This window comes from Ailuropoda melanoleuca, chromosome 7, assembly GCF_002007445.2.
Source record: "Ailuropoda melanoleuca isolate Jingjing chromosome 7, ASM200744v2, whole genome shotgun sequence".
Lineage (NCBI taxonomy): Eukaryota > Metazoa > Chordata > Mammalia > Carnivora > Ursidae > Ailuropoda > Ailuropoda melanoleuca.
The window spans coordinates 56,947,520-56,958,991 of NC_048224.1; the positions used below are offsets into that span (position 1 = coordinate 56,947,520).

Sequence of the window (11,472 nt, forward strand, 5' to 3'; positions counted from 1 at the left end):
AGTAAAAACGATGACATGGCTGGTGAACGTTTCTAGACATAAGCAAATCAAATCGCTGCCTTTCACACTAGCCATGTAGCCGTGCTGTGGACAGTGAGAGCTCACGCATCACGGGCAGGTACTGCTTCCAGAAGCTGGACACCAGCTCTCCACCCCACCCCACCCCCCGAGCTTTAGCTCAGGAGCCTCGTGGTAACCCTGGGAGACACGCACAACGCGTTAAGTTACGGAGGCACAGAGGGATGAAATGGTTTGCCTAAAGACACACTCAGAGCCAGGCTTTGAGCAGAGCTGCCCACCACATGGTCTCCCTTAGGTACGGAAACTAATCTCTCCTGTCCTGAGGTCACTGACCTATGAAATGAGACAGTTGGGCTGGAACTACAGGACCCACGCCAGCTCAAATATTCCCCAACTCTCCAACCTTATAAAAAACCAAAAAAACCAAAAAACCCACTGCTAGAAAGAAACCCTCCTGGAATTTATAAATGGATGAGACTTTCCCACATTACTGCAATACTTGGCCTCTCTCCTTCTCCAGCTAGGCACCGCTATAATGGTAAGTCCTTTATATGAATTACCTCACTGAAAAGTGCCCAAAGGGAAGAAAAAATCAGTCACCTGTAGGAAATACATTCTTCACTTATCCACCTCAGAGGAAATCACTATTAAGAGTTTCTTTCTTGTCTTTTTATGCACACACACGTACGGAGTATTATTTATGAAACCAGATCATACTGTACATACTGTCTTGTACCTGCCTTTGTTCTGAGAACACCTGTCAAGTTCACAAAGAGAAGCTGAAAAAAAATACCACTTTTAATGTCTATGTAAGGTTCCATCACTTGGACGTTGTGTAGGACTTGTTTTATCAATTTTAAATAAAAGTTTAAGTAAAATTTAAAAACTTATCTTGAAGTAAATTTAGGCTTACAAAAAAATTACACAAACAGTACAGAGAACTCTCTTATACCCTTTTCCCAGTTTCCTTATATGGTTATCAATTCTCAAAACCCCAGTACGATGATCAAAACCAGGGAATCAGTGCTGACATGCGACTCTGAATTAATCTGCAGCCTGTATTCTGACTTCACCGACTGACCTCTCAGCATCCTCTCCCCAGACCAGGACCCAGTTCAGGACCACATGTTGCACTGAGCTGTCATGCCTCCTTCGTCTCTTTCAACCTGGAGCAGTTCTCCAGCACTTCTGTTTTTGGTGCCCTTAATACTTTTGAACAGTAACGGCCAGTCACTTTGTAGAAGGTCTCTAGATTTGTGTTTGTCTGCTATTTGCTCACGATTAAAACCGGGTCACACATTTGGGGCAGGAAAACCACAGAAGTGGTGCTGTGTCCTCTGGGCACCTTCTGGAGGTGGGTAAGGTGGCGGCAGCCAGGCTTCTCCATTGTAAAGTGACTGTTTTTCCTTCTGTGATTAAGACATATCTCGTACGGAGATCCTTCAACACTAGATAAATATCCCATTTTTCATCAGACTTTTGCCCCCTCATTTCAGCATCTGGGATGACCCTTGTGTGACACAGTATAGTTACTAAGGCACCAGCCAGACGGGGACGCTCTACAGCCGTCATTTCCGCGTCTCTCGGTGGGAATTCTACTGTGAGGAGGGCCTGTCTTTCTCCCATGCGTTTACCCATTTACGCAATAATTTGTTTCTATCAGTTTGTACTCATGGATGTTTGTTTTAGCCTGCAGGCTATAACCCAGTGCTATCACTACTTGCTTGTCACCCAGTATCAGGGAGGCTGGAAACATGCCTAATTATGTCCAAACTGAGAAAAAAAAAGAAAAGTAACCAATTAGCTCTTCTCACCTGCTTATGCACTTACCTCACTTCCTATTTCAGATCTTACCAGGTCCTCTGCACTGAGGATAACCAGGACGTATTTGTGGGACTCCGGGCTGGGTTTTGAAATGATGCCTGTGCCCCTGGAGTCTGGGAGTTAATGTGCCTCCTATAGGCCCCAGGGAACCCAACTAAAAACAAGTATTCCACCACTGCTCTCCAAGCTTCCATTTCTTTCTATAAACTTGGGGTAACAGTAATACCTTTAACTCCCCGGGTCAGGGGGTCGGATTTCAGATTCAAGGAGATACAACACAGGCAAAGAATCCAGCACAATGTTTGGCACGAGGAACGTGTATTTTACAAATGTTTCCTCCTAGACCTGACATGATGATTACACAATAGTTATTCTATTCTACTCTACTCTGGGCACAGTCCTCGGGTGCAACGTGTTTATGTAATAAATGAATCAAAAAGAAGAAAATCATGCTAAATGGAAACAGACTCTTTTGGTCCCAGTATTACTGCTTTGGTTCAGTTCAATGTTGCTTATGCACTATGAGCAATGACAGAAAAACACTATACTCACCTGTATTTTTGATTTCATTGCTTGAAGAGACTGGACCACAGGGATGCAGTAGGCAAGAGTTTTACCTTTTAAAAAAGTACAAAAGCAATTAAAATCACAGATCCTGCAGATGTAGGAAAAGCGACGATAGTAGAAAAAACGGGTTTTGCTACCTTTGGGTAGCACTAGACTCTGGGGACAGGAAAAGCACATCCTACATCCAAGACAGGTGAAAACAGGTTTGCCCGTCTGCCACAACTCCCGATTTTGTGTGTAAAGCCAGTACTTCCCAAAAAACCTGCAGCTTCAGCTTCTTTATCCAGCTAAGGGAGACAATGACACATTTCCCAAGTTACACAAAAGCTCAACTTGAGGACCACCCTCAAAGCTAGGAAACCCCTTTAAAGTTATCCTTCACCATGCAAATGAGCTTCATGGCTAAGTGAATGACCTGCATGGTGCCGACGTACTTAGGAGCCAGTCGGAACCCTAAGCCAGCCCCTGAAGACTGTGGAGAAACCAAGGAATGGCAAAAGCTTCGGGTTTCCACCCACCCGAATGGTGGCTGAGCTGGAGGGCATGGTGAACCGCCAACCTGCCATTCTGGGCACAAGACGGGCAGAACACGTCTACAAGTAATTTTGGAACACGCAGACCCTGTGTTCCGTATTGGAGCAAAACAACTGGCATCCGAACAGCGTGTGCTCATGCCAGCACCGTGCGTCAGTATCAGAAGAACATATTCAGCCCCCGCCGCAGGGAGGAGGGCAGCTCGGGCCACAGCTGGTGGCATGGGCAGAGCCCTGACAGAGGCTCGAGAGACTGACAGTGGGGCCTGACCACCTCCTGATCATTCCTGCTCACAGCACCACCAACCACCCCCTTCCTTTCACTAGGGGAACAAATCCAGGCATGGCCTCCCTCCTTCCCCCAACAAAACAAAGCCACCGCCGCCACAGACACTACACTATGGAACCTACTATGTGAGTGTGGCGTGGGTGTCAGGGGAAAAGAAATTAAGTGACGACTGACCTGAGCCTGTCTGCGATCTCACCAGAGCATCTCTGCCTTCCAGCAACACGGGAATACTTTGCTTCTGAACGCTTGGGCCACCCAAAAGAAAGAACACATGCTGAACTGTAGTATTTTAGCCTCTCCTGTTTACAGGCAGAGACACAGGACACACAAATCACAACCGCCCCCACGCTTCGCTGCACCTGCCAACTGCCACCTCAGAAGTCACCTAAACATGCCACTTCTGATGACTGGAGGGGTAAAACCTCAGTTAAATTTCTCCAACTCAGCCGAAAATACTAAGGCTAGCCAGGGATTGGCCGCCCTAGCAAACGAATTAAAAAAAAAAAAATGGCACAGGCATGATGACAAGCGGGAACTACCACGAGGGCATACCTCCCGTGGTAGGCAACAGGACACAGCAAGATGTGGCGGCCAGATTCTCGTACAAGAGAGTACAAGGCAGCTTGTGAGCCATCCAGATAGCCTGGGGCTGCTTCCCAGTCTCCAGAAAACCAAGGCGTGACTATCATACACACACTAAGATGTGTGTCCACATGTGTATTTAAAAACAAACAACAAAAAGGGCACAGAATTCATTTAAATTTGGTTGATGAAACTGAACAAAAAAAATGGGTAAGGGGTGTCCTCCTTTTATTCTTCAAGACTCTTATTAATTTGCACCTATAAGTAAAGTGTGGAGATTAGTAAAATGTAAAACACAGAGCATACACACTCACAAAAAGGAAGTGCACCTCTTCTCTGCACCTTTTACTATTCTATTTTCCAAGAGTCATCACTCACTATTAAACACTCAAAATTTTTTTTTCAATATCCCATTATACCCGACCAAATATTTACTCCTCTCTTTTTGTTTGCTGTAGTTCTTATTACTAAAAAATGGCATGATAAATTCTATACCGTGGACATATTATTTTCAGGGTAGCATGGACTGTAGTGGGATCGCAAGCAGACATCTTCCAGACCGGTTCAGAGCTGAGCACAGAAGTAGTTAGGGACTCAGTCTCTCCATTTCACCATTGGGGGACTGGGTGGTAAGTGATGGGTCAAGCCCTCAACGGGCAGCCACCCGGCCATGCTCTCTAACACAAAGACACAGATTTGCTCTGCGCTCCCCAGGTAATTCAGATTCCACTGCTCAGAACCACTCAAGTCTTAAGAAAAGCGAGACTGGCCTGGAACCCTTACCTGGTCATCCTAGTCATGTTTAAGACCGTATTTATTGTGGAAATCTAAAAGAGAACACACAAAAGAAGTATTCTTAACTATCGATTTTTTGGCACAAATATATTTAATGCAAATGAGGGATGCAAAGGAGGAGAAGATACTGGGATAAAACCGATGGCCGTGCTCAAGTTCTTCCAACCAGTAAGTGTCACCTGGAGGCGGTTCTGCCCACACCCCCACCCCCCTCCACACAAACACACACACATGTGGCAATGTCTGGAGGAATTTTTGTTGTCACAAGTGGGGCCGGGGATGCCACTGGCATCAAGTGAGTAGTCACAGAGTGTTCCTGAACACCCTACCATGCACAGGACAGTGCCCGTAACAAAGAATTATCCATCCCCAAATGTCCCCAGCACAAACCCACTCGACGTCCCTGTTCAGACCCGTACGTAGGCAAACAGCTTATGTAAGCCACCCTACAGGAGTAAGTGAGCTGTGACCATAGCAGCAAAGGAAATCCAGACTCCCTAAAAGTTAATGCATTTTTCTCTTACTCATAAGTAAGAGTGGAAACTTCATTCACGGTCACAAAAACAAACAAACAAACAAACAAATCCATTTGTTTGTAGAAAATGTATGTTAAAATCGCCTCGTGTTCCTTCAATTCTTTGTAACAACGGACTACCCTTGATAGGAAGATGCCAGCTCAGTTCCCTCTTTTTCAGTCATTGTGACCCCTGCCACCCAGATCGGCCTCCATGTCCCATTTACCCACTAATTAGGAGCTTGTCCTAGAGCCCAGTAAGTGGAGCCCCAGGCCTAATTTGAATTAGGTAAGGAAAGTGTTTAGTTCTTTAAAAAGGGGGTGGGGATGGAGGTGAGGACAGTGAACAGTAACCTAAGCTCACTGGGATTGTCCTAGAAGAGCATCTTACCGATCTGACTTCATTCAGGTTACCTGGAACAGAAATAACCATTCTTTGATTTTTCTTTCTAGAACTGTCATTTCACAGACATTCCCAAGGAATAACCACACTGAAAAAACCGACCGCACAAGACACTGAGAGATACTTACTAAATGTGGGTGGAGGTCCAGTTCATGAAAAGCATCCGAAGTGAACACCTTTTCTTGCACCTGCTTTACTACAGGTCTGCAAATGACGAACAAAACCCAGGCATCAGTTCCAATCGACAGAGAACAAGGCAGAATACACTTAACTCCTCCTATTCCTGAGGCGCACCTGCCCCCGAACACACCTGTGGAGCTCCGGGATTTCAGGGTTGTTTTTAAATAATGACGAAGTCCTAACGCACGGTTTCTGCTCTCGGGTTCCATCACTCACACCAACCGAAGACTTCTTTGGAGAAAATGTTTTCTGTGCCTTCCCCTTAAAAGTCCTTTGTGTTTCTTTAGCAGCAGCTTTCTCGGCTGGGAGAAAGGACGCCTCGCTCCTCCGTTTCGCTGGGGGAGCCTCCCTGGATGCTGGGTGTTTTCTTTTGGTGGCCTCTGCTTGCTGCGTTGTTCCCAAAAGGCAAGAGCAACAAGAGATGCATTAGTCCATGAAGACAGACCTCAGAGTGAAGCCTGACTGCCCGCAGAATTGCATCTCTCCCTGCAGAGATCATTATGCCCCCATATGTCAAGCAACAGTTTAGGGTCTGCAATCAGATTCTTTGACTCAGCTTTTTTTTTTTTTTCCCCATAAAGAAAAAAAACAAAATAAAACAGAAGAACAAAACACAAAAAATCTCAGCTCATTCATCCACTAGACCTCACCATCCATCTTCACCATCAACTCAACCAAGATGAGGGTGAGGATCAAGAAGGGAGAAACCTTTGTGGGGCTGAATATGAACAAATGGGAGTCTCTTTCAAGGGAAGAGAAACCCACCTTGTGAAGCGTGCGTGCTAAGTCAATCCTTATCCCCAGATGTCCATCTACACAAAAAGAACAGGGGAGGGGGGAGCGCATCCTCTCTCCCCACCAACAAAGCCTGTTGGGGACTAGACATGGGAGGCTGCGTCCCAGCCCAAGCCCAGGAAGCAGAAACCTTCATTACTGCTCTCCCCAGAGCACTTGGATGGCTGTCATCCTCCCCCTCACGCTGCTCCCCCAGATTCAGATGGCTTGGAGACGATTCCTACTTGCCGTTTCCATTCCAAATGAGAATTCTGCTCCATCCATCACTTCTACCACAATTATCTCCAACTCTCCTTGCCTTTCAGGCTCCCATCTGATCGCCGATTACAGGCTACAACACTAGGCATTTTCTTGCCTGTTGCTTATTTCTGTAACATGGATATGGCCACAAGCGTGATGTCCAAACTTCTCCCAGGAGAAGAAACATCCAATTTTCTTTGAAGAAACATTCTATTTTCTTTGGCCTTCTCTTCCAATTTACACAGGAATGAAAAACATCCCACGAGTACCCAGGGCTTATTATTCTGGCATTTGGGTTTCTCTTGAAATGTTATTTTCCCCTTAACTTGAAATGACGGATTCCATTTACACATCAGCTTGCTTTGGCCATGACTGTCAGCTTCAGGCTAACCTACCAATGATAGTTCCTTGTTCCTGACAACTACAGGACTCCTACATCTAAATAATTCAATAAATTCAACTTTGAGTGTTTATTATTAATAAAGTAAGTATTGACCTACTCCATTTTACAATCTATTCTTACAAAGTCCCAAGTTTATGAATGTTCAGATTAAAGAAAGAGATGAAGTCAAGTTGCAGGTCTGCTGAATTATTTTCAAGGCAGAATGAAATGTGCTGACGTTCCTTGATTTATGGAACTACAGACTCCCGGAGCACAAAGAGGCCTAAAGGCCACTCCCATCACGCACGGATTCCCTACTACAAACTCCCCAACAAGTGGCCTTGCAGTAGGCCTTGCCTACACACCTCCCGTTACTGCTCTCCATCCCTCGAGACGCCAAATTCTAGGGGTTAGGAAGCTGTTTCTGGCACTCAGACGAGATCCTCCATCTCGATCACCTATCTGCTAGTCTGAGGTTTGCTTCCCGCAGCAACACAAAACAAGCTTACTTCCTCTTGTGCGCCACATTCCTTCACACATCATCTAACTTTTTGCTTCTTCTTTGGACTGAACAGCCCAAATAGGACACGAGCTTTCAATCGTTTATCATCCCAGTCACCTTTTATTCCAATATCAACTGTTCTCTAAAAGTATTCAGAATTAAGCACAATATTTCACAGGCTTTCCACTGATCTTGGGCTAAAATCAAAAACCTATAATATGATCTACAAAGCCCTCTAGAAGCTGGCCTCTGCCCACCTCATCAGCCTCAGCTGCCCTGCGCTTCCTTAGTTCCTAGAACGCGCCATGCTCCTTCCCTCCTCAGGGCCTTTGCACATGCTATTGCCATACCCATGTCTGCAACCCACCCTTTGGCTCGCTAACTCAAACTCGTCCTTCAGATCTAGGCTTACCGGGTCCTCAGAAGAATCTTTCCTGACCTCGTCTCTCCACCTAGTTAGGCAAGGGCTCCTACTCTTGGCTCTCCTGGTACCTTTTTTCTTCGCTGTAGCACTCAGTACAATTACAAGCATAAAATGTAATTTGTTATGCGGTATCGGTCCTCCCCATTAGACTAAACTCTGTAAGGGAATGGACAAGTCTGTCCTGCGTGGCACTGCATCCCCTGTATGGGCTCAATTCTGCCCAAAGTAAGTGCTCACTAGATGCTTGTAAGATGAATGACACACAATGGAATTATCCCTTCCCATAATGTGGACACTACTGCACTGCTTGTTAGCTTTTCTTCCCCACCATCCACAACACAGTCACTTAAAAAACTGGCCACTCAGCAGCCCTCAAGTAGCTTGGTTCTGAGGATACAAGGCTGGAAAATTTAGCCAAGCCCTTGAGGAACTCACAGATTAGCGGAAGAGACAAAAGCATAAAACCACAAACCCAAACGTATATTTGTACTCAGAAGAGATATGTACAAAGGACTATGAAAGCACAAAACAAGAAGACTACCACGGCCTACGGCAAGGGGAAAGGAGGCCAGGAAATAGAAACGCTTCATGAGGTGGCATCTGAGCAAAGAGGCGCAAAAACATACCTGAACCTACCAAAAAGTCAGCTCTACAACATTAAGCAAATTACCGCCCTCTGAGTCTCTGTTCTTGCACCCATAAAATGAGGGGGTTCTGGCAGATGACCTCTACGGCCCATCTAGCCCCCAAGTCTAAATACTATGTCTCTGATATTAATAAATATACTAGACCCCGGGCAACATGCTACGTACTCACATGAATTACCTAATGCATCAATACAGGTACTGGTATCATCCCATTTTAAGATGAGAATAGTGGGGCAGAGCTATGAGGTAATTTGTCCCAGGATCACTGAGGATCCAGGCTTTGCTCAGGCACTGATTCTACGGTCATGGTTCCTGATGATCATGCTATAATACTATTTATTAACTGTAACCTAATTGGTTGGAAAACATCAAGTGTAGCTTGATCCCTTGTTTGTTTTCTAGAAGGATACACACCAAAACGTTAACCAGAGTTACCTCTGAGTATGGCAATTATGGGGTTTTCCCCTTTAACGTACTTCCCCTTCCCCAATTTCCTACAATAAACTTGTACTACTTGAACAATCAAAAAACATTTCTAGAAAGAAAACAGTATATGCTGTTACATATAGCAACACGTAAGCTGTCGAGGCCTTTCCAAATTCAGTATATTAGTTACCCGTCCCAAATTCAGGCCACCGGCCAATCTGATTGGCATAGCTATAACTCTCATTCAAGACAAACAAAAAATGCAGATGAGGGCACTCAGACACCTGTCATCATCTTATTAATACACATCCTTTTGACACAGTGGTTCAAGTGATCATAAAGCCAGATATCCTGTTTTTATTCCTTCAGCTCACTCAAGGAGGTATGAATAGTGCTTCCTCTGTGTTACTAGGCACCTCCAGGGCACAAGCACCCCAGTGACCTCCGGACACAGCAATTCCATTACTCAAAATGGAGCCAATACGACTTTATTTACCACTGGCGTTTATTAAGTGCTTCTATGGGCCAGAAAATACATAGTCTCTATGTATATTATTTCATTTACTCCTCATGATAACTTTATATGAAGGAGAAACTGTTGTTTATATCTACCCTTTATTTGGTGGGCAATTTTATGTCTACTCCGCATTTTACAATCGTTTCACAGATTGGATGTGAGGTTCAGAGAGGTGAAATAACTTCTCCAAGTTCACAAAACCAGCACGTTGGAAGGCAGGCATCTAATCCCAGGTCTGTCCTACTCCAAATCCCATGCTCCCGGTGGCTCTTCAGTACTTCCCCTTCCTCCTCCCAGAGAAGCAGCGACCCCACCGGCTAGCTGAAAACTCCTACTCCCAAACCCCTAAATCCTAAAGCCTGATCACTGAAAAATCACCAAAGAGAATCCTTATATGAACTCGAGCAGTATCAGCTTCAACACAGTGGTTGAACCGAACGTCGGCAATTGTCAACGGAATTACCTGTTGCTTTCTGGAGAAAACACACACCTTCCTTGGCACGAGGTGGTATAATTTCTGGCCTCTGTGATAACTCAGGATTCTACAACAGATTTTCTGCCTTGCAGCCCTCCTCTCTTCCAGGAGAGCAGTCAATCATCCTAGAAGCCAGTTTTCAGCTCTGGTTTAAATTTAAAGCATCTTTGCCCTCCCTAGTGAGCGGGTTATACTGGCGCTCCGTATTCTCTTTCCCCACTGCACGTGGGTGACAATCTATGCCATTTTTGAAAGCTCTTGAAGGAGATCTCTAGTCTCCAGACCTCGTTCCTAAACCAAACGACCCTCAATTGAGGTTACGGTGGCTGAGAGAAGTTAGGAGGTGTGGCCGGCAAGTGCCTGACCTGGCACTCAACCCCGGCGGCAGTTCCTAACTTGGGCGGGAATCAGCGTCCCAACCCTTACATGACCTTCGGGACCCTCCAACTAGCAGCCCGAGCCAGCGGCTGCCCAGAACATCCCCGCAGGGTGGTGTTCCGAGCTCAGACACGTGCCGTTCAGCAACTTCTCCAGAAGCTGCTAGACAGCCTTTCTCCCCTAACTCCGTCGGTAGTTCGAAACCCTCCCCAGAGGCGAGGCGGCAGCTCGCGACGTGCGGCGGGCCCGGCCTCGAGTGCGGACGGCTCTGAAGCCGGGTCAGAACTCACCCGCCTCGCCTGGGCCCGGCGGGATCCCGAGAGCGTCCTGGGGGCGGCGGTCGGGGACTTGGGAACGTGGAGAAGCGGCCCGCCGACGGCGGCCATGGCGCGCGGCAAGGTGGTGGCAGAGGCAGACACGGGCGTGCGCCGGCACTGGCTGGCGCGGCGGGACCCCGCGAACCCGGCCCACGGTCCGGCTCGGCCCCACGTGGGCGGCGCGCGAGGACCCCGCGTAGCTGCCCCGCCTGCTCCTGCGGCCGCGCCCCTTCCGGGTCCCGAAAGGTCCACGGGCCACGGCGCCGGGGTCCCGGGACCGGGTGGCCGCTCTGCGCGGCGTCCCTCGCGACGTGGCCCGCGGCGGGCGATGCCACATGACACCCAGCCCCGGAATTCATGCTAGTGAAGTTCTCTGAGTGCCTCTGAGAAACAAGGGGCCGTGTGCCACCTAGCCAACGTTTCCTTCGTTTGCCGCCGGCCACCGCTTCCTTGGCACTTGGGTTGCTCAGGAGGTCTCTACAGAGGCCTGGGGCCCGGTTGCCCGGAGAGGGGGCCCTCGAGGCCCCTTCCCTCGCCCACCTCGGCCGAGTCCGGGCGCTGCTCCGTCCGGCCAGCAGAGGAGGCGCGCTTTCTAGACAGGCAGCGCCTTGGCCACCTGGCAGGTCTGGGTCGCTTAGCAACGACGGGGTCCTTCCTGGCT

General features: G+C 47.5%; 1 protein-coding gene across 3 annotated transcripts in view; it reads right to left on the reverse strand.

Annotated features, from left to right (window-relative positions):
• The window catches only part of DDX31 (DEAD-box helicase 31), a 70,209-nt gene extending 59,178 nt beyond the window's left edge, over positions 1-11,031 (reverse strand). For all 3 annotated transcript variants that reach the window (XM_034664732.1, XM_002924368.4, XM_034664733.1), the window contains exons 1-6: positions 10,785-11,031; positions 5,839-6,095; positions 5,657-5,732; positions 4,600-4,643; positions 3,409-3,479; positions 2,398-2,462 (exon numbers count right to left, since the gene is read on the reverse strand). In XM_034664732.1, the coding sequence (XP_034520623.1) occupies positions 2,398-2,462; positions 3,409-3,479; positions 4,600-4,643; positions 5,657-5,732; positions 5,839-6,095; positions 10,785-10,880 (609 nt within the window). In that variant the 5' untranslated portion in view covers positions 10,881-11,031. The remainder of the gene's footprint in view (positions 1-2,397; positions 2,463-3,408; positions 3,480-4,599; positions 4,644-5,656; positions 5,733-5,838; positions 6,096-10,784) is intronic.
• Positions 11,032-11,472: the final 441 nt, after the last annotated feature.